This window comes from Apteryx rowi, unplaced genomic scaffold (assembly GCF_003343035.1).
Source record: "Apteryx rowi isolate R43461 unplaced genomic scaffold, aptRow1 scaffold_66, whole genome shotgun sequence".
NCBI classification, from domain to species: Eukaryota; Metazoa; Chordata; class Aves; order Apterygiformes; family Apterygidae; genus Apteryx; species Apteryx rowi.
In genome coordinates, this window is record NW_020450938.1 from 2,223,753 (window position 1) to 2,247,778 (window position 24,026).

Here is a 24,026-nt window from a genome sequence, read left to right on the forward strand (position 1 = left end):
CATAGCTGATATTAGTTATTATGCATAATGATTATGAACAATGTTGTATTTCAGCTGGAGCCTGATATCCAGAAGACAGGAATACAGCTATTCAAAAGCAGTCATTTCTTTCTAGGAACGAAAGTGCGGTCAACTGACAGAACTGTAACACTGTTTCCCATTTATACAAGACTATTCTAGAACAGTATTTCAGAGCTATTTATTACATTCTAGCTTGGAAATTCTTACACTTACTAATAGTTCTTCCTGCTGCAATTGATGGAATAATTTGTGTAACAGGTTTGCAGATACAGCCCATATCACTATTAACCTCAAGTAAAAATACCGATTTAAAAATACATGGTCTGTAATTTTTTCTGGGAATTCTAATAAACTCTAATGTCTAGATGTTTTAAATCATTTGCAACAAAGACAGTGTTGTCAAGACAGTGAAAATGTCTTTTTCTTATTTCTTGTTGAACATTCAGTTAATACTGAGGATAGAAAGCCTCAAATGACTAATTTCTGCCCTCTACATCACAGTAAGTACAGCCATGAGGCAAACATGTTAACTCCCACTCCTTTCCCAAAAATGTTCAGGATTAAAAGCATTTTCTTAGAGGACGAACCATCAAGTTGATACCCCCTCCCCCCAGTTAACTGGCAACATCAATAGGTCAACTCTACATATCCACTCCGCCCTGCATCAGCTATTGCCAGGAAAGAAAAAAAGGAGGAATGCGCGAGTGGTCAAAAATGAGAAACACAGTATTTACTTCAGTTTCTGCCAGAGGGAAGAACAGATAAAAGCACTCCATAATTTCTTTAGCAGATAACATACCTTCTCCAGTCTGTGTAGTATAAATTCTTCCCATAGCTTGTAACACTAAAAGGATACTGAATTCCTTCAACAATCTTTCGTCGACCAAGCTGATTAGGGTTCATGCATTCCAGTCTCTTGGTGCCTGAGTACAGTGAAACAATTAAGTCTTTGTAGCAGACCAAGAGAGCTCTCATGGGGGATGAAGGATAAGCATAAGCATACAGACATGAACATAGTAAAAATTTCTGGAAGTCTTCCAGTACCCTACTTGGCCAAAGCCTTGCCCATGCCACATATCAGTACGTGCCAAAGACTGGATGGGAAAGTACTCTGGTGTGACAATGCTGTTCAGCACCACACCTAACTTACAGGTTCTCACATGTCCAATATAGCCATGGTCATCACTCACAAGCTGACTCTCTTGGTACAGATACAAGCATCCTACTACACACCCAGAGAACGCCCCCAGTGAGCATAAACAGCCATAGCTTTACCTTAAGTAGGGGATTTCAAGATAAGGGAAAACAGAAAAAGAGACAAATGCAACTTTGTAATGACAAGAAGATACTCTGTAGGGTCAGATAAGATGAGCTGATATATTTTTCTGGTCTTAAACTCTTATCTATGACAACACAACTTCTTATACAAAGGGCTAAATACTATTTAAAAATATATCTACATATAAGAAACATAGATATAAACCTGTTGCGTTCCTAGAAAGCTACCTGGTCAGAATTTAAATCTTGCAGTTTGCACACATCCTCATGCAAATTCTACAGTGCTAATAACAAATAAAGTGTGATTATTAAAGCCAAAGAGCAAAGTGTGAAGTCTAAGATGTAGCCCAAAGAACTATAAACATTAATTAGCTGTCCATCTTTTCAGGATTGGACATACTTAAGTCTTCTATTATTATGAACATACATTTCATCATCTCTTTACCTGCATCTACCCAGCACAGCATTGAGGAGTAAGTATCAAATGTCAGCCCATTTGGTAACCCCAGATCATCTTTAACAAGAATTCTTCTGTTCGTGCCATCCATGTAGGAGGTTTCAATTTTGGGAGCTTCTCTGTTCCAGTCAGTCCAATACAAGTTTCTTAAGAGGAAGAAAAGGCAAGAATTAAGACACTGATTGATCCCAAATGATTTTCTTAATTTAAGGAAAACTCTAAGGAAACAAAAATAACAAAACCAAAAACAAAGTAGTTAAAGCCATAAGAAGAACCATATTGCACTTGAATACARAAGAGAAGTATAGTAAAGATGTATCAAATGTTATAACCCCCATTAAAAAACAAAGAAAGAAGCACACGCGCACACACACATGCGCACACACACAAAATGCTTTCCCTACATCGTGTATATTATTTGCAAGATGCCAGGCAAAAACATCTCTATTTCAACAGTTCTGAGTATTGTTCAGAATGTGTGCCTAGAGCTTCCTTCCTCACTGCCCATAACGTCTGCTCAGGTTAAGCAGCAGGAGCATTTGGCATACATTTATGGGATTCATTCAAAATTACCTTTTCCTTTCAGTGCACCAAATAAGCAATTCACAACAGAATTGATCAGAGTAGCTTATGGCCATGAGAAAAACCCAGACAGGGCAATTAGTTCATTAATGCCTTATTATTAACAGCCATTTTCTAGTGATCATTTTTTCTTTGGATGCACTTTCTGTGGCTGAGAATTAACATGACCCCTAAAGGCAAGCACCTTTATTGTTCATTCTCTAACACTGAAAAATAAATCTACTGGGAAACTGAGAAGTCTGTGCAGCTTGACCTGAACCCAGAGCTCTGCCAGAGTCAGCSGGTTGTGCACAGAACAGAGGTCTCCCATCAGGCTGATTATGCTTGGGCCTCTCCCCACCCTTCACACAATTAAGTGCATTTGATTTCTCTACCCTGCTGTCACTTGATGCTCATCCACAGATGTTTTCACCTCACAAATATCTGACTTAGTTGAAAGGTTTATATTATATAAATGAGAGAAGTCAGTGCCATTATTTTTTCATTTAATTTTCAACCACCTGCAATTTCAAGTGCTGTAGGCATTGTTTTTTCACTGCAAACCTTGTTTGCAAACATCTGGAATGAGGATGCATCTTCCAAAAACCTTTCACTGAACAATACACTACATGTGTTCAGAAATGAATTCTCACATAACAGCATTCCAAATGCCTCACATCAACTGAGTAATCATTTATTAGAGCTTTCCAGAAATTCATGACCAAAAAGAAAGCCTCTCTGCTTCTGTGCTTCTGAGTATTTTTGACTGAAATCTCTTCTCAGCAGTAGCCTTGCTGCAGAAAATTGCACCAAGACAATAGCAGACAAGCTCAGAAATTAATGAACACCCATTCGGCATTACCATAGGCACTCTATTTGTTTTAATTTTCCCTGTATTTCTTCCAATATTCAGGGAAAATAATGTCAACAGATCAAAGACTACGTAAAAGTATGTGTGCTTCTGTTTTTGCAAACTGGTGCCATAGCCTGAAAAAATTTAAATTGTCCTACTGAAACCCCACAGGGCTATTTCTGTGATTCCATTTTACAAGCCCAATTTTAAAGTATATAGTTATTTGTACCTTCAGATAAAAGCTTAATAGGATCTTCTCAGACAATTGAATGACAGGAATGAAAATGATGACAGAAAAGACACTATGGGAGTTTTTGAAAAAGGGACACTGTACAGGAAAAATGAAAATATCAAATTGTTTAATCTAGTATTTTATTCCAGTAATCTTGTAAAAATAAATTCTTTTAGATAGGGGAAATGCTTGTCATCTTGCAAACAATGTACTGAAAGCAAGGTGCAAACAAACATTTGATAGTCCTCTCAATAAAATATCATGGGATTACATAGCTGCATTTTAAACAAGTTTTATTTCCAATATACTACTCAGATATAGGACACTCAAGTAGTTTATTTAGTTTTTGTTTGTTAGTTGTTTTAGGAAAATACAGTCCTATTGTTGTCTGAAGACAGTCTAAAAACATGGACATAGAGTATATGCTCATGTTAAAGAAATAAAATAAAATATTCAAGCTTTGCATGCATTTCTTGAAAACATATCTGTACCCTCTCATGGGATCTGCTACAATTGCTCTAGGGTTCACCAGGCCAGTGTCAAAGAGGACACGACGGTGGCGCCCATCCAGCTTAGCCACTTCTATTCTATCAAGTTGAGAGTCCGTCCAGAAGATGTTGCGACCTAGATGATCTAGAGCTATTCCTTCAGGACTTCCCAAGTCTGCAAGAGAACAGAGAAAACAACCTTAGCCATCACATTTATTCCCAATATACAGCATCAGCCTCATAAGCATTCCCAGCTTTTAATTGAGAAGAGTATTTTTACAGTTTTCTGACTGTGGTCCAACAAAAGCCACTTCATATGGAATACGTTAGCACATCAGAAGAGGACTATGTATTTTGCCTTATGAAGTTTATATACACAGAACTCTTGGAGATGTCTCTGATACATAAATAAAAGATCTATAATCAGGGAAAGACAGCAAATCCCAGTGCTAATACTTATGTCACTACTGAACACATCAGAATTTTGTCCGGAATTCCAGTACACCTCTAAGAGGTTGGAGCCCTGGAGTGCCTTGTGGGCTCAAGGATAGCAAAATGGCAGGGCAGCAGCCAGGCAGCAGCCTCCCTAGCTCTTTGTTTCTTGTACTTCATGGGCATTGGTTTACTGTGATGCAATAACTGAAGTGGGTAGATGACACTGATGGAGCTGCACACCTCTCTGCTTAGGGTCACACTGCCCAGGTGCTAGCCAACAGAAACTGCTGTCTAACATAAAAGGCTTGCATCAGTCAGTCTTCTCTTCAGATAATAGGGTTTCACCAGTGTCTAACCCAATTTACACATAGACTGCTCTGCTACACCCTGACCCTAAGAGTTGATGGCAGAGAAAACACAGTAGAGTTTATCAGAATCTATCTTTACCCTCTTTAGCAAGCCAGGACATAGAWTGTATTTTATAATCTTTAATGTTCCCCCTTCTTTAGCACTGGCATACACGGCACCCCTCTGAAAACTGGATTTATTCTCATTTTAGCCAATGCAATACTTAGAAGATAATCAAGCTCCAAAGCACTAGAGATAATGACATTAGCTAACTGATGGAATTTAAATCCATTTCTTTGTTTTTGCAGAGCAATTTTTTTGGAACATGTTTTGGTACTGTATGTGCACAGCTTTCCTTGGACAGTTAGCTGTTCCAAAAGCAACAGGAAATAGCAAATAATGACCTTACTGCTTTAGCCTTAGTAGTTTCTAACTCAAATGAAGGATGCAGAATAAATATATAGCACTTGAAGATTTAATTCAGCCAATGCAAAAACTGCTCTATGCTTTTCAAGATCGATATATCCATTGAAAAAGAACTAGTAGTCTGTGTGGGATATAAGGAAGCCAAAGGCAGGTACAAATAGATTTTTAACTCCAATTACAGTTCCAAAAGAAATAGAAAAGACTGTATGTGGTCACTTCCAAAAGAGGCAAAATGACCCTTCGTACCAGTTAGCTGTCAAGGAAACCTTCAAATACAGATCTATACATCATGTAAATGTCCAAGAATGAGGGAATGTGGCATGTTGGCCTTCTATTAATTCTCAAGTTTATTTACTGATAGCCATTAAACAAACAATATGTGACACAAACTGCATTTCTGGAGAAAAGACATTTGGGCCAGAACACTGGATGGAGCTGTCTTAAATTTGCTACTGCAACTTTGTTGTGAATAAGTTGCACAATACTCTAAATAGCCTCTGCTCTCTCATCTGGATAGATTAAACTTGTCCTGGACACAGGACATTTTGGATGCATGTCCATTGTTGAAGAGGTGGAAACGAACAAATAAGATGTGGGCAAGTAGCTCACTGCTTCTGACTCACAGCTCACGCATAAGGGGGCTCCCAACAAAGTAAATGTTAATCAGCTCTCTCTTTACTCCTCTCAAGGGCACTTAGACATACTTTAACTTAGGTGCACTGACATCACACCACTGCTTTTACTTCCCCAAGTGCCCACATGGAGCTAAACCTGTCATCTGCAAGGAACCACCTCACATGTCAGTCAGACCCCAAAATGTTCCTACCTCCTTTTTGCTAAAGGCAGGAGCTGCTGAGGGTGGCCTCATTTTGAGGTGATGATAGGGACAATCCCCAGCCAGCCTCTGGGATGAGGAGAAGATCACTGAGTGAATGGTGGCAAGAGAGTTCCCAGTCTCTTTTAGAAAACAGAAGAAGCAGCAGGCAAGAGATCTGCTGTCACTGGTTCCCAGGAACCTCTGTTCCCTGGCCAACTTCCTTTTTCAGCTATGAGCCAGGACAGTTAAAATAATCTAGAGTAAATTTCTTTCCTGTCTGGTTGACAATCAGCCAGAAGAAACTGGCCTCCACGAAGAGGTAAGGAAATATACAGACTTCATGTATCACAACCCTCCACCTCACCATCCTTCCAGGAGCACAACTGCGTTCCTGCTATATTGCCGTAAGGCCAGGTCCTGTCACAGGCTCTGTCCCTGGGAAACAGACAGGCTCGTACGAATGTGTGTGGCTGATATGATTTAAGCAATTATGACAAAGGGGAAAGCTCTCCTTCCAGACCTGCCTCCACAGCTGCAGAGCTCAGAAAGTCTCCACAGGCTATACATCTGCAGAAGCAGATGAGAACTGGATGGGGCCCCACAATAAAACATGTCTCTGCAAAGCAACCCAACTTGAATCACAAGAGCTTAAACAAAAAAAAAGTGCATTCCACAAAAATACATGTGAACTGAAGCAAGCAGCTGCAGCTCACAGGGGGAAAAAGGCAAAGATCAGAACAAAGACAGAAATTCTCACGGGTCTTCTGAGAGAGAGATATTTTCCTACTTCCTAACATTTTTAAAGTTTCAGTTTTGGCCAGCCATGCCCAGCAAAGACGACATCCGTTCAAATACTGAGTACTCAGCCTTATTGCTCTGATTCCTTATCGAAGAGCCAGTTAACATTTTATACAGAAAGTAAAAAGCAGCATTGCTTAACATGTCTTCAGGAGTGCCATCCACATCCTATACAAGCAACAGGACAACAGAAGTCATGAGATGCCTTTACACGTATGATGTTTTTGCAGAAGATGAAAACCACAAGGTTATTTCCATATGGCATTGCTATGTTGTAAGCACCTTGCATAACCTAGAATAATCAAATTTAGTTGAAAGCTTTCATAAATATCTCTAAAATATATTATACACTGGAAGATTTTCAATGCATGCACACACACTCTTCCTCAATCAATAGCGGAAATTAGAAACCCTTCCCCCGCTGAATTCATAGTTGCAGAGGCATACACCCCCACTAGGAATTAGAGTCTCTGTTAGATTAAACATGTTAGGCTGAAAAGAAAGTCTCACAAGTATCTCAGCCATCACATTGGACAGAAAGACCAAGCTCCATAGCTACTGTGTTAGTTAGGGATGGCTTTAAGCTCTCCCTCTTCTCTTCCTCGGGCAATGGTAGGATCCAGGCTGCTCCCATCTCTCTGCTACCCCTGAAAGCCTGAATGCAGTCACAGCAAACAATGGCTGTTCTGAAACAAACTCCAAGTGCAGATACTTAACACACACAAAACAAAACAAAGGTAAATTTATTGTAGAATTTTAAAATTGATTCATTGTTTTGCTAAAATAATTTCCTAAATTTTTGTGACAACAGCTGCAAAGGATCAAAACCAAGGGCGACCTACTCCAGTATCTTGCCTCTACTGTTCCAGTATCCTGAGGACTCTAGTACTCGGAAAGTTCCTCCAGCTACTTTTGCTGTTGTTTTTTAATGTCTCCACCTTCACTTGGTTCCCCACCTGTCCTTCTGCTCACTTCACTCCACTTACAAAAGGTTTTTATATTCAAGATGGGTGTATACTTATCCTTCTAATGAAAATGAACGTGGACTGCAGTCAGCAACAAAGGCTTTGGGGAAACAGTGTAAGAACAACACATGAACTGTAAAAGCACAATACCCTCTAGCCTAATTCTTGAAGCCTTGAGCAACTCCAAGGGTCAGAAATGAGCAAAATGGGTTTAATCACTTTTCTTTTACAATTTTAATGATAAGAAAGGAAAGTTGCAGCTGAAACAGTTTCTAACCACCTTTCAGCTGTTTGATCCCCAAACCCAGAAACAGAGAAGAGTTTTCCTCTTCATCCTCCCTTCTTACCAGTCCTTTCTCAGCAGAACAGACAGCTGTCAGAGGCAGAAAACAGGAGAGAAAAGGTCTATATATAACCAAACCTCACCTGGCCACTGGATTACCTTCTTCACTTGCCAGAACAAAAATCTAAGAGTCACACACACATATGGTATTCTGTGTGAACATATCAAAATATGAGACCTTTCTGCAACTCTTTAGTCAGCTTTGGTTTTAGTTATATTCAATACTTGTCCAACAGCAAACTGACAACTCACCATTCATCCCCTTTTCCAGATCATAAATACACTGAACAACATGGGTCTGCCCCAGCGTATGACCTAGGATTTAATGATAACTTACTTCTATTGTGAACATCAGCTATTTACTGCTACCCTTTGTCACTTACCTTTTAATCAGGCAATAAGTAGCTGTTAATACACCATAGGACCATCCCCCTAATCTCATGGTAACTTAGTCTATTCAAAGGCCCTTTGTGAAGAACTTCACTGAAGCGTTTTCAAAATCCACGTACACTGTACTTACTGGATCACCCTTACCTGCACGCTCACTGATTCTGTTGAAAAGCTCTAACAGATAAGGCGTGATTTTCCTCCATAAAAAACTAACCCATACTGTTAACTCTTCCCAACTTCACGTTTATTTATGCTTTTTTCCCCCCTCTTCACATATTTACATCTTGGAGCCATTAAATCATTGTAACCAGGAACAACGTCTCCATCTACAGCAGTCTGAGCTTAGACTACCTATATGTTCCACTCCTCATGGCCAGGGACACTGGAGCCTTTCAGAAAAGATGCTGGACCACATTTTCTGATCAGTATGGTTGACATGACATCACTATAACATAGGTGGGCTACACAGAGGCTGCCAGGCTGGACATAACATAGCATAGCATGGCCAATCATCATAGGAAAGTGAGGTCCTGAGTGTGTGTCATGACCTGGGGAATTTGCCTTGGAAGTACTACTTGTCCTGCCCCACCTTGGTGGCATCTTGAAGGTTGACACCACAGGTGGAGAGCACTAAAGCATGGTGAACAAGACCTCGAGCCTGCCTCAAGACCCCTTCTAGAAGCGTCAAAGCATCCAAAGGGGGGGGGGGTTGTTTTGTTCAATGTAGCAAGAACATGAGCATAGTCTAGGACTGTAAAATGGTAAGAAACCCTCTAAACATTCATGGGAGGGTCAGCTGGGGCACGCTCAAAAGGCCAAACTGTGAGGCTATGAACCCCACACCTGTTAGTACCTTCACATGTGCTTTAAAAAAAACACAGCAACTTGATTCATCCTTCAAATCCCCTAACCTTCCTTTAAAATGTTCCCAGTGATGTTCACAAAACATGCAACGGTTAGATAGGTACAGTATCCTGCAACAGCAACTGTAAGTAAGAACAGAAACATATCACTGATGAGCTGCTCCCATTTCTGGCCTTAAACTTAGGTTATATAAAAAGAACAGACTTCTTGCCCGTCTCAGGAGGCAGAAGCCGATGAAGTGCTATTGCAGAGGAAATAGATCTTATTTAAGTTATCCATGCTTTTTGGTCCTTGCTTACCCAACTAGTACCAACTTGTAATGCTAGAGCTCAGGCAACACCTGGAAACTGTCTGTTACTAAATTCAAGTCCCTACTGCCATTCCTAGGGTGGAGCAAGATGAAGAAACTTATGCTGCTACCTGTTTTGATGATGGTTGTTGGCTCTCCACCATGCAGGCTAGCTCTGCTGATTGAAGGGCCACTGATGTCTGTCCAGTAAACCATCTTGTCCATGCAATCATATGCAACTCCAATAATAACTTTGTCCTGTTGGTCAACAAGCAAATTAGCAGAGCTAATACTAAATAACAAATATTTGCCAGCAGTACTAGCTTATGTGTCTAAGTCTCAAGCCTGAAACAACAACATTCTTGGACAGAGCTGGGGGGGAAGGCAGGCAGAGAAAAGGGCAGGATGAGCAGTCATTGCAGAGTAGCTTAGAATAATATTTTCAGTTATAAGTCCCTTTTAACTAGCAGACAGCATTTACAATTCTTTTATTTCAAAGAAGTATTGTACATATTAGGGTTGAACTGTGGGTCTCACTTGTACAGTTTCATCTGCATATCCTTTTAAAGAAGGTTCATGTTGTTATTTTACTGTGTTACTCCTCATCTGCTTTTACCTCTCAATTATTCTCTGCCTTCAAGGAGGAATAATGACTTCATAAAGTCTCACTGCTGTTCTGTATTCACCAATCCATTCACAATGGCTGCATTTCAGCAGTGCTACCTATGTACCATAAGTTTTAACATAAAAAAACAGTTTATCCAGTAAAATAAATACTCCATAAACCATTCTGCTGCAGTGAATATGCTCAGGAACATGGAACATATACACGTAACAGTCTAGGCAGAAGAAAATGGGACTAGAGTTTGAATTTAGAGTTGAAACTTTTTCCTCCAAGCAAATGAGAAAGACTTTCTGGGCAAAACACTAATTTCATATTGATTCCTCAGTCTGTGTCTTTTGATGCTTTTGTAACTTAAAATTCTCTTTCACTGGATGAAAAATGGAAGATCAGTACCTTCTTAGAAATTTGCTGACTTTCTAAGCATGTTTCTTCCCTAAACATGCATTAAAACAGAGATGTGTTTATTTCTGAGCCTACATTAAAATTGTACACTATAAAACAATCTGGACATCTCCATGTTGCTACACACTGTCACTTCCCAAATAAGCAATGCTATAAAATTTACAGAAATTTATATCTTCTTAAAAAAGAAAACCAAAAATAGAGACAGCACTGTTAACAAAAAAAAAAGTTTCACTTTAATTAGAAGTTTTAACTAAGAATTGCATCTTATCTTTTGGAAGCTCTTTCCTGAATGTACTCTTAATGAATTTATTTAAGCTAGATCAGGTAGGTAATGAGACTAGCTGACAAGGATTCAGAATTGTGCCTCTGTATCAGTGTAACTACCCTATTTGCACACCATATTTTACTTAAAACATGACTGTAGCAATGCTTTAGACAAGGGACAGAGCCTGATTTTTCCCTTACATCACAGCACAGTTCATGGTACTATTCACTGAACTGASTCTGTGTAATTTGGTCAGTATTTGGTTCAGTAAATATTCACAGCAACACACAGAAGATGCCAGGCACACTACCTGGTAGCTATTATAAATATAGTAATGCTGGAGTGAAAACAGAAATCCCATGCTTCAGACAGAACAAATGGATGTGATGAAGCTGGAGGTGGAAAGAGTTGGTGTGTCACAGGTGATGGAAAAAATAGGTTCTCAGTATCAGGGATTCTTTTTCAAGGAAGAAGATTTTCAAAACAGTGGTGAGAAGTGTGGGAAAAAGATTTACCACCCATTGAGTCTACAAATGGAGACGGAAACAGGGGAAAAAAAAAATCTATGTATCTATAGCCAAGAAGTGCAGGGTACTGACTGAAGAAAACAAAGAGATTAGGATTAAGGACAGAATTTTGAGGGACCGTGAGAAAAAGTTGCCTCTCCTATTGCTCTTCTAGGTCTCTTGGATTTTTATACCAGAGTCAGAAATGAACAGAAAGCCAATGAAAGCGTGAGTGTAGCAATGTTTGTATGATGAGCTCTTGGAGGCATGTGAGATCACAAATATTAGATTTTTGCCGTATGATCCATTCCTTTAAAGGCAAATAGTTTTTTCTATTTCTCAGTTTTATGGTCCTTTACTAATCAGGTCAAGAATTTTCAATGACAAAGTGACAGGATACCGAAATTTTAATGAAGAGTAAAACCTGAGTTTGGAACTTAAATAATCAAATGACATAGAAAACAAAACCTCTCACTTTTTATCTTTTTTGCAGTTCTTTCCACAGCTCATGACCCTTTATAGAACAGTACTTACTGGAATATGCAAGAGTGCTTTTGCTCCATTTTTCTTCATGTTGTTTCCCTCTAGCGGAACATGTTCAATTTTTCCACTTTGGGCAAAGAGCAAGTGCGTTCCAGGGGGGAGAGGTATTGTATCTGGTCGAACAGAGGGTCCAATAACAACAGGAGGAGCAGCTGTGCTCAAACCTTGTTAATAAAGAAAGAAACAGATGGAAACAAAATTAGCTTGTACAACATAACAAGGGTCCATGTTATTTACAGGGACACAATTATAGCTAGGCTTCTTAGATGAAGCAATCCTATAAGTGGAAACTAATAACTATAATCAGATGCAGAAAGCTTCTGAATTTTTCTCCTTAGATGATAGAGAAGGAGCAACTGACATAATACTCTTTCCATGTTTAGCTCTTTAATTGCTTTCCTTCAAATGTTTGAAAAAGCTTATTTGAACATTCCTGCTATTTTGCAGCTGAAGTAAGGAAGCTGTAAGGAAGGAACATCCTTCGTATCCTGAGGCTACAGTCAGTTGCCACACATTCAGACTTGTCACAGCTCCCAGAAGGCAGGAACTAGAGAACCCAATAGTTTCAAGGCAGGGAAGAACACAGACAACCATCTTATTCAGAGCTCACCACAGCTGTCCAGATGCACTGGCTGGAGGAACAGTGTATGTTGGAGTTACCAAAGGGCTGCAGCACGAGACATATGATCACTGGGATAAAAGAGGCCTGCACTGCTCCAAGCCAGCACTGTATCTCAGGAATGTGACCAAGCCCTGCATTTGGGAAACAATGCACTCCAACAGAGACATCCCCACAAAAAACAAGTGCTTTAGACACTTACATGGTGGTTGAACTCCTGGGCCACTTCTGGTGCCATCAATTTCATTTCCATCCCTATCCACACACCAACAATATCCTGTGCTGGAATGGCACTGAGTGGGTAGGTAATTCCCATGCTCATCACACTGGGGAACGAACTGACCAACTCTCATTTCTCTTGGGAAGAAAGTGCCTCCACTTCCAAGAGCTCGTTCTTGTTCATGCTGACATTTGGTCTTTTCCACTTCTGTGAAAAGATACAGTTCAGTGAATACTCTTATTTTTAACTAATAAATTTGTTCCGTTCACAATTAATGTACACTGGCCAGTTACAACATAAGCATTCTCATCTCCAGAGGACCATGGCACTGTCACAAATCTTGAAGGCGTATGCTTTCAGGGCACCTTCATAACAGTCTGCCCTATGTAAATGTGATGTGTTTGCCTTAAATTTATGTCATTTTCAATGTCACCCCCTACAGCTTCCTACCCAAGAGGGTCCTAAACAAAAGCTGAAAATCCCTTTCTTTTTCTCTTGGGGCACATCAGCAAGAAACATGTGAATGGAGCTAAACTAAGCTTACCCTAATGTCTAATCAGTTTGCATCTACCCATGGGTCCTAAAATCTGACTATTTAGTCAGGCAATACAGTGGATAAAGCTTGAGTCTCCGTTTAGAGTCACAAGAGAAAATGATGACAAGAGACTGATGGCAAGTTCTCTGTAGGACTTGGGAAGTGTGACAACTCATTGCTCTGATGCACGTTAGGATTTTGAAAGTTTGGGCATCAAATTTGAGCATCCATTTCATACTTTTGGACCAAAGAAAGGAAATGCCAGGACAGATTGTCCAGTGCCTGATAGGCATAGAAACTCACATACACAGAGAAACATATGATACGCAATGGCTACATCACCTGCATATGTGTTACTGTAGAGATTACAGAGGAAAGATTAACTTTCAAGATCATCAGGAAATTCAGGGATAATCAGTTCTTTTAGTTTTAATTTTAAAACAGTTTGGACTGAAAAAATACATTTTCATATGCTATCATCTCTCATGCAATCGGGAACATGTTTTTAGATCAATACATCCTTCCAGATGCCAAACAGCCTAATGAAATTAAAACATTTATTAAAATAACCTTTTCCCTTCTCTGGATAACCAAATCTGGGTCAGTTCTACCTTACACTTGAGACCCTTGAAGCGCTCTGTGCACTGGGAGAGCAAGAGCTGTGATTATGGAGCCTATCTTCTTCCTATCAATGATTTCCATAGACAGTTAGAAATACTTACTGCAAACTGCCTGATGAAGAGGCTTAAACACCACAGTTCCATTTATTCCTTTCATGCTTTATACATGGACTGCATTGGTGGACAGCATTAGTTTTGTGTGGCTCAGGCCAGACCCAGCCCTGCTGAACACAAAGCTAATCCCATGTGCCTGCAGACTACTGCGGTGCAACAGTCACACAAATACAAAACAGCATAGTTGGGTTTTTTATTATTTATTTACACTAGTTATGCAAGCAAAAGCTTTGGACAAGTTTCATGCACCTGGATACAATTAGAGAAATACAAATGTCTGGAGAACAGCTCACTCTAAACAACTGAAATATTTGGCCTCAGCTTTAATGTGGGTGGTGGAGAGCCCTGAGACAACCTACACAACCAGAACCCAAAGGAAGGCATTCATTATCTACCTCATACTTTATTTGCATGCATTCAATGAAATACGTAGATAAAAAGTATTGAATTCCAATAATAGATGGTGTTGCCACACTGCTCTTTTAGAGGTCATATTATGTGCACCATTCACAAGAGAAAGCAGGGGGGTACAGAGTATTGGTAAATTGACCCCATCCCGTTTTTGTTTTGCAATCCATCCGTGTTATCTTTGAGATGCACTATTAGCTCCTCCTCAGCGGGGATATAAAATAATTCTAGAAGCCGGCCATTTTTCCTTCCTGTCCCCAACTCCCAGAATTAGAAAATCTCAGTCATCTTATAAATGGCTTGCAATTTTTCAAATTAAACAGACTAGATAAATTTTATGAAAAAGGAGTTAGCAAATATAAACTATGCAAACAAATGTACTAACTCCCAGCTGGGACCCAGCTACTATACACAGAATATGCTCCTATACTTGGGAACTTGAAATACTGATGTCTGTTCAGATTTCAAGACATAACTCACATTTATAACTGCAGATTTGAAACAGGAATACTGAYGGAAGTTTTGAAGAGTACCTATATTGCAATAATCAAACCCACCTCACAAATATCCTGCTTATGCAATTAGTCCTACTAAAGTCAAGAGACTAGTCAAAAACTAGTTTTCAAAGTCAGAACTCTGTTTCTAGAAGACTGCATATTATATGTTTTCTTTTTTAAAAGCCTATCAACACAGATTTTCCACTGCATAAAGAGATGCAAAAATTCCATTTCCACTCACTTTCAGTGATAACTAGATCTCCTATTGCCTCTGCTGCTGAAAGTCTTTCTTATAGATATTTATGATAAACATTATTAATAGTATAAAGTACAATATGTTGTCTACCTTAAAGAAATATTCTGAAAAGAAATAAAAGCAGTGTCATCATTTCCATTCGATGAAGACTCAATCATTTTAACTAGTCCTCAAAGGTTGTTTTCCACCAATTTCAACTCATAACCATGAATTTAGCTAATATTATGATTTATAAATGGAAAAAAAAAAAGAAGAAGTTATGTCAGTCCAAACCAGTCACTTAGTATCCATACTGTACTTTTTTTTCCTCCTTCTCTCTGAATCATGGGAAGAATTACTATGCTCCATGCTACAGCTCACTAACTTGCAGGTAGGCATCTTTCCAGTCTTCCCTCAAAACACATTCAGAAGAAGGGAAAAGTTAGTCTTACTTAAACACTTTTTACCCAAGAGATCAGCAGTGAGAGTATGTACCTTTCCTTTACCAGGCAAATGCTAAACAAGATCTCACACATCCTATAGCAGCACCTTCCCTGCACCTCTAGGCATGCTGCAGGGTGACTGTTTTAACCCCTCTTGCTGCAGCTATTCCCTAACATGAGCACATGTTAGACAGACACCACTGGGCCAGTGAACGCAAGAAAAAGTCTTCTTAACCTAAGAGTTAGGGTTCCCAACTAGGAGTGGGGAGTCTGACTAAGTGTGGGTACCCAGATCATAGCCACAGTCTCCTTTGAAGTGGAAAGAAATCTAGTCAACATAGTCAGTGGATTATCCAGGGGGTAACTCATGTTATCCTGAAGTAGACACCAACATCTTAGCTAAATCAAGTTCTGAGTAAATTGCCGCTTAGACTTCCGCTCACTATAAAGACGGTCTCAACAGCTAGCTTAACTGGAGACACTTAAAGGAAAGCAAGCTGAATCCCAGCCCAGCATTTGTAGCCTATGCAGCAATGGAAGCACAATAAACTTASATAGACCTGACAGCTGGTTGCGATAAACAGTCTGCTTATATAGTCATACATTTTCTCAGTGCTCTTAAGACAAGATGGTCTGATTTTGCAAACCTTAAATTGTTTTTAATTAACTGTCTGAAATGAGGCTAGCTATGACTGAGTTTGAAAGATGAGATTCACACAGTAAATAGAGCACATTCCTTCCCTTGATGAGTTAACAATACAAGCTAGACAAAACTTATAGCAAGAGTTGGCATGTATTCAGGCAGTACAGGGACTACTTTGTAAGTCAGCTTCCAGACAAACATTATAGCTAGTAACTTTTCTTTCCTTCAGCATACCAGTCTGATAAAGGTTCTTAATGCTTCTCCTTTAATATAAACATAGCAATACTTCATCTAATCAAAGTTCTTCAGAGATACAGAACAATTAACATTAGGAGAGTTTTCTGATCTCTTTGACTCTTGCATAACAAAAACTTCCACTAACTACAATAGGAATTAAGAGCAAATAATATTTACCTGGTATAACTGTGTTGTTACATCTACTGCTATTCCTGATTCTAGAAAATGGAAAATAAGTCATGCCTATTTCAAGGCTAAATTTGTATTTCTATATGGCATTCTACCTGGGCCTACAAGACAGTGTTATTTTTTAAATAGAGCACTATACCGTAGGTTACCTTAATTTGATAAATGGTTAAAACCTGAAAAACACCTGAGTCAAAGGGCAAATATCATGAAGTACTGGTATCTTTAATAAGTTCCCACCTTATTTTAGTCTTGGTTTTAAATTTCCTTATTAAGAAATTTAATTTCTCCATTAGGATTCTGGAGGAAAATATACAACCATAGGTTGTATGATTTGTGGAAGACAAGCTGCAAAAGATGAGAACGACAGGACCTGGTGACTAGATAAACTGAGCTCATTAAATCAACAGTCATTTCACACAGTCAAATGGAAAGTTATACTTTCAGGAACACACTGTGTAGACCAGCTTCTAAAGATGGAGACTTATCTTGGAAAATGATGACTAAGAAAAGCTATCAGAAGATAGTCAATTCAATGTGACCACCCAGCTGAATGCCATAGGGAGTCTGAGGGGATGTAAAAAAGAATTCAGCATATACACGGGGAACACTGCACAGGTATGGAGAAACAATGTTATTGCTGTGCATGGAATTCATGAGATAAGTCACAGACTACTGTGTCCAGTTCTGGTATCCAAAGTTTAAGATATCAGTGAAAATTTGAACCAGCGTACAGAAAATTGCTCCTAAAAGAGAAGCTGTAGTTCAGAACAGGGATCATGAGCCAGACAAAGAAGTAATGTTTCATGGACCACATTACACACAAGTTGGACTAGATAAATAGAATGGTGCRTTTTGAACTCAAGCAAAATGAATTGCTTTCCTCAGAAAATTAAATTTGCATTATATGTTTTAAACAAATTTTTGCATTTGCTTTATAAACCACCATTAGCAATCTTGAATTTAAAAGTCACTAAAATATATCATGGAACTTGAAAAAATGAACTGAAAATAGCATCGATACTGAAAGTGGGTCAGATGAAAAATATGCATATACATATTCCCTGCATAAGCAAAAAAACAAGCAGAATGTGTAAAAAATAAAAGCCATATATGAATATTCAAAGTCTTTCTGGTCATGAAGGAAAGCTATTGCAGAAGCACTGCACAAGATAGTTTATGGATTTTTCCAGAAAGATTGAGACTGAGAATAAAGGGTGAGAAACAGGGATRTAGAGGACATCTTCCTTTCCACTTTGCAGAAGGAATTACAGCCTGATATATTATACCAAATTCAATTATTTAGTTTTGTGACATCATTCAAAAATTTGTAAAAACCTGATATAGCTACTCAAACAGGTTTACAYTGAAAAGCTAAAGTTACAGAAGTGCTTTAAAACTGTATCCAGAATCGAAGAGTACTTTTAAATTTCTTATTTGGATCACTTCATTCCTCACATATCACAAGAAGCTATACTAGGATTTTTAATTGCTGTTCTCAAACATTGCCAAAAAAACGAGAGGTAAAAACAAAAGCAAACAAAATAACACACTTCCCTTTGTCCATTCATTTTGCTTTGCAATCCTTCACTTACAGTGTTGCTCTCTAAGTGCATTTCTCATGTGAAATGGATTGTATACAGACTAACAGGACTAGTGTATGGCTCTTAATGGTCATACCCCCAGTCCAAGAATCTGGATTTGTTTCTGTTTAGTAAACAGTGTCTGGGGTCTGCAGGGGTAGAAACACTCAGACATCTGGTTTTTTGAAATGGAAAAATGAAGCGTGAGGAAATAATGAAGTACAGACATGCTTAATAGCTGTGAGCAGTGGGACATTCCAACATCATTAACTCTTTCGTTAGCCCACTGGCTTACTCTGGAATAATTGCAATACTACAGACATTTTCCTATAGCGTTTTGCCTACAAGACTTGAAAAGTGATTTCTAAAGCCAAAACTGACAGGTTTTTTGCAAAGTTCTGATGCAAGACCAAAATGTACGACTCAAATGCATTTTACTTGTCAACTCTACTTGTTTTAAGAGTTCCTGTTCAGCAGTGGCTATATTCAACAATATGTTTCATAAAATAATAGACACCAAACAAACAGCAATTGTATGCATGGCTTGGAAAAAGATACAGCAAAAAGAACTGAGTATTTGGATGAATGAAATTTTCCATGCTGTTAACGACCAGGATTTCAGTGACTTGGCTGAGGCTAATTAGATCAAAACCTTAGTGGATAAAAAGGAGAAGAAAGAGCCTCTAATTAAAGCTGAATACAGTAGATTCTCATCTGGAAGCTCCATCCTGGAACAACTTGCTTTGCAAATTAGGTGCTAAAATAAACTAAGCCACTTTTGTTAGGCTTCAGAAAGTATATTTTGAGTCTAACTACAGGAAACGATTAACTGTCAGATTGTTGGATATTTGCTTGTAAAAGTACATATTGCTTTAGCAATAGATGACATCCCACAGGCAGCTATTGTTCCATTACCTCTCCTCTGAGGAAAGAGCAGCTAAGTTTATCATGAGCACTGCCATTGATGCAGACTAGCAAGGCAAAAGCAATAGTCTCCTGTACAGGTTTCAGCAAAAGCGAGATTTCTCATCTACCAAGTTTTTCTGCTCACAGCATTTCATGAACAGAATCAACTGATGCAAGTGCTTCTAAAGCATGTTCCACTGGTAATGCAGAACAGCATAAAAAAGACAGGCACATATGAAGATTAACAAAACCTGGCAGATCCCCTCCCATTGAAACAATAGATACAAAGCCCTCCAAAATAATTTGTTATTACCATTAACACCATTTTAGGAGAGATCCCCACTCAAGATACAATTGTAAAGAGTATGGAAAGTCAAGAAATCAACAGCAAAAATAATATAAAGCTACTACTAAATATAAAGACTGTACTTAGCAGTTTAATAGCTACACTGACTACTAYATGCGGAAAGATGTTGTTTTCAATAAAAAGCTTAAATAAACCATCATATATATGCAGAAGAAATTAAATATGTCCTGGTAATAAAGCTAATTTGTTAAATTCAAGTATCACAGTCTACCAAACTACCTGTTTCAGCTACAAGAAAGGGGATGTGCCAGACATGAAATATTTCTGCCTCTGCAAATCTTACTGAAAAACTGTAAGCTTTACAGTTCGATTTTGCTTGAAGCTACCCACATCAAGTTTCTCCTCTAGGAAGAATAACCCTGCACGTTTATCTGTAGGTTGGTTTGAGAAATATTTTAACAGAGGCCRGAAATACTAGGTAATTCTCCATTCATCTGGCATTAAAATGAAAATACGAATGGGCATTCATGCATAAAAAATAAGTGAAAATAATACTAGAAGACTGGCATAAAGTGACAAAACCTATAGCTTCAGAATTAAATGCTGCAAAACCTCCTACAACCTACCTATGAAAGAAAAATCTACAGACACTGGATGATTTGACATACCACATGTACTGCTCAGGACATGAGGAAGTGTCATATAAATATGATCTATAAACAGAAATCACCTTGCAATTTTTTTTGCCTTTCCAATGAATGCTCCTTTGCCTTTTTGGTTCAAGGCATTGGTACCCAATTGTGCAAAAAAGTAAAAACTTCAGAATTAGGGATGATGGTGGTAGGCAGAGGGACAAAGAAAGAAAGTATGTTCCAGCTACACAGCAGGTAGTGATGTTGTGTCATGCAGACAAGCATGTTTAGGCAAGCATTTCAATTATATATTAAAAAAATCATATGTTAAAAAAAAAAGAAATCACAGCTTTGAATTATCAAAGACTTTGGACATCAGCAAGACCACAGTGCAGAAGTGAATTTATAAAGACAGCCTACTCAGTCACACCGCTTCTTGCTTTCTTCCATTCTGGTCCTATGACTTTTGTACTCTGGGCTGCACAGTTCAGAGTTGCAATCTATAGAGAGGTGCAGGGTCTCTTGCCTGATATCAAGAATCTTAGGAAGCAGGAAAAGGGGATTTGAATCTGCTCAGAAATTAGGCCTTATTTCCTGAATGAGAGTATGCACCATTCTGCAAAACATGAGTGCTGTCTCCTGGTTTTGCCACACTTTTGAATGAAAGTAAGCACAGCAAGGCTACTTCATGCTTCAGTGTTCCTTACTTCTTATTTTTAGCATGCCTTCAAGATCAGGAGTTTAATACTTCAAGGCCCAAACTGCAGGGCATACATGCAAGAGCAGAAGTGCCGGGGGCGGTAAAGAACCTTCTGCTGAATAGGGAACAAGCTGAGTGAAAACAGAAACATCTAAGTGTTAGTTAGAAACTGGAGTTAGGCTTTCTGAACTCCTATTAGCTATACAGTGGAAATCAAGCATCTAGATCCTGCTGAAGACACCAGTGCAGGTACTCTGGTTTTATCCTTCACTTTCCTCTTGCAATTGTTCTGCATACACAGTAGCCACTTACCATAAAACATCTGGATTGTTGGTAATGTCAATGAAATGCAACAAAGTATTCACAGAATCAGTCTGTCACCAAATGTTTATGTAATGCAATCAAAAAAATACCACTAGCCTGGGACCAAGGACTACTGGGAATAGAACAATTAAAACATAATACAGGGGATATTGAGCAGGAAAAGGGATAGCAGCCAAGAAACAGATTTTAACAAGCTTGGTGAAGTTCAAAACTTGAGAGACTGTGGGAGAAAGAATAAAGACCATAATAAGAAAATACACTATTTGTTCCAGAGAGGAACCAAATTAACATATGTCATCCAATTCCCAAATTATATTTCTGGTCCTACTTTCAAGAACTATAAAATTTTACCTCCTAACACACACCGGAAACCATCCCCACGATAACCTGCCTTACACTGGCAACTGAAGGACCCAGGTGTGTTGTAGCAGAAAGCATCTGGATGACAGCGGCCCTGTTGACATTCATCTACATCTGTAAAATAAAAGATCAGTTTCAGATAACTGTTCTTCCTGATGAACAATAACTTACAAATCAGAGTGATGAATTAAAGTACAAATCTGTTTTATGACTTTCAGGCACCTATTTGAGGATATCTGATTAGAATTATAGACTTATTTAGAATTATTGGAATTTGGAAGAATGTCTGTACAGAAATGCTAAGAAAAAAAAGTATGCATGTATTTTAGATTCTGGCTCTTAACAAATCCCTGCACCCTATTCTTAAATCAGCAATGTTGATAGGTAACTAGCACTGTTAACTCACAGTATTCTAGAATAACTTATAGATAAATGTAGTAAGAGGGATAGGATTTGGCCAGCAAGATTTCCAACATGTCAGCTGGAGTGTAGTGGGGAAGCAGCCTTACCCAAAGAAATGAAACACAGTATAGCATTTCTACAAATTCAGAATTCTAAGCATCATGTGTCACCACCTTAATAATATAAACCAATATAGTGCAAACAGTTCCAGCAGATGACAATCTGATCTGCTAACTATTGCAACTATTGCAATTTTTATACCTAACTCATCTCTGACCAACTGTAGCACAAATATTGAAGACTGAATTCAAACATGGGGGGAGGAAGGGACAAGAGCTTAATGTAGTGCTTGCCTGGGGGGCTTAAGCTATGACATTTCCTATTTTAAATCAGAAGTAACTACAGGACATTGCAATAACCAGCCGAGTTGTACAATAAAGAGTATTAAAAAACCCACAACAAATAGTGCTACCCACCCTCACAGGCACGCCCGTCACCAGAGAAGCCAGGGAGACATGAGCAGATGTAGGCAGACCCTCCGGTGTATACACACTGGGCGCGCTGAGGAATGTCGCAGTTGTGTGTGCCTGTCTGACAATGGTTTATGGCATATTCAACAGCTGCAGGTAATATATAAAAAAAAAGAGATGAAAATTTGAATTTCCCTCCTCAAAGTCTGAAGCTTGTAAGACATTTGTAGAGAGAGAACAGCTGTGAAAGCATACAAAAGAGAAAGGAAAGGGTTTTTTTGCCRAGATCTCCCTTTTCACTGACATTACATGTTTAACAATGTTTTACAAAGAAAGGGGCTGACTCCTCTCAGCATCTCACAAACGTTTGTTAACATGCAGTATGAGAGAAAGGCTACCACAGTCACAGACTCTAACATCCAAGATACTTTTGTTTATAGAAAAGAGTCCTGGAACAAGAAATGTAAGGAATCTCACAGAGACACCTCACATATTAGCTAAGCGGCCAGTTCACTGCACTGGGAATTATTAGATATCCTGCTACACTAACCTAGCATTGACCCAGGGTTGTTGTCACTTGGCAACAAATAAGAACTGTGACTCACTCAATAGGAGGTAAACACATTTGCCAACTAATGGAGAGATTTTGACTAATTGTGGCAGCTGGGACCAGTCCTGCAGCTTTCCATAACTTACTTTGTCAGTGTTGACAGCAGTGACTCTGACAGCATTTCATTGTTTTACACACAAATATATTTCAACCAGTCTCCAGAGCTCTCCCCATGCCTACCTGATATGCCAAGGAAGAGTAAAGGAGACCATGATATTTAAAAAAGAAAGAGGCAAAATACTACAAAATTCTTGATCCCAGAAATACACAAGTCTGCAGCATGTGCATCTAGGAATAGACTTCCAGCTGCTATAGCAAGGCATCACTGAGGCTTTCTTTACACAGTTCTTACTAAGAGCTGTCAGGGTGCTGAGAGCAGACTCTACAATGCTCCTTTCACCACACACACAGATGGAAACTACCACAGTATCAGCATGAAAATAACAAAATCTTGTGATCATAGCAAGATCTGAAAACAGCCATTTTCTCCATTTCTCTGGGGGAGATGACATTGTTAGAATCATTTAGGAGATATGTTCTACTTGATGAAGTAAGTTTTAGACTGCAAAATTACCTATTTAGGACTGCATTTAAAACCACCCATTTTAGACTCTGAGTTCCTAAGAAGTCCCTGAGTCCTTCTATTCTTCAGTCTACAAATAAGAGAACAGCATTTATTCACAACTCTATTATGCCATTTGGTGAGTCACAGAGCTGGTATGAAAAAGCTGCAGTTCCAGAAAAGCTGAGTCAGAGCTGGTATCCCAGAGCAAGCAGCAAAAGCACAAAGAGGGTAACTGCCGTCTCTTCAGGAGTTCAAGTTGTCTATGGGCTGTAAACCCCTCCCCTGTGGGAAGGGGAACAAGAACACCATAACATTTATTTTCATCCCTTTGGGAAAATACAGTTCATCTTCCGCCTGCTCAGACTTATGGATGCAAAATTTGGTTTTGATTGAAGGAAGGGATCAAACTGAAATCATTCAAGCTAAGCAAGGAATTGGAATAAGCATTTGGAACAAGTGTGTCAGATCAGCTTCATGGGAAAGGGGTATAATGATGCCAGC

The 24,026-nt window shown here is 38.8% G+C and overlaps 1 protein-coding gene across 1 annotated transcript in view; it reads right to left on the reverse strand.

Moving 5' to 3' along the window:
• The window catches only part of NID1 (nidogen 1), a 41,227-nt gene that overhangs the window by 3,456 nt on the left and 13,745 nt on the right, over window positions 1-24,026 (reverse strand). The window contains exons 10-17 of the mRNA XM_026085072.1: window positions 22,357-22,500; window positions 21,470-21,592; window positions 12,731-12,955; window positions 11,901-12,073; window positions 9,697-9,823; window positions 3,894-4,065; window positions 1,745-1,902; window positions 821-944 (exon numbers count right to left, since the gene is read on the reverse strand). Coding sequence (XP_025940857.1) covers window positions 821-944; window positions 1,745-1,902; window positions 3,894-4,065; window positions 9,697-9,823; window positions 11,901-12,073; window positions 12,731-12,955; window positions 21,470-21,592; window positions 22,357-22,500 — 1,246 coding nt within the window. The remainder of the gene's footprint in view (window positions 1-820; window positions 945-1,744; window positions 1,903-3,893; window positions 4,066-9,696; window positions 9,824-11,900; window positions 12,074-12,730; window positions 12,956-21,469; window positions 21,593-22,356; window positions 22,501-24,026) is intronic.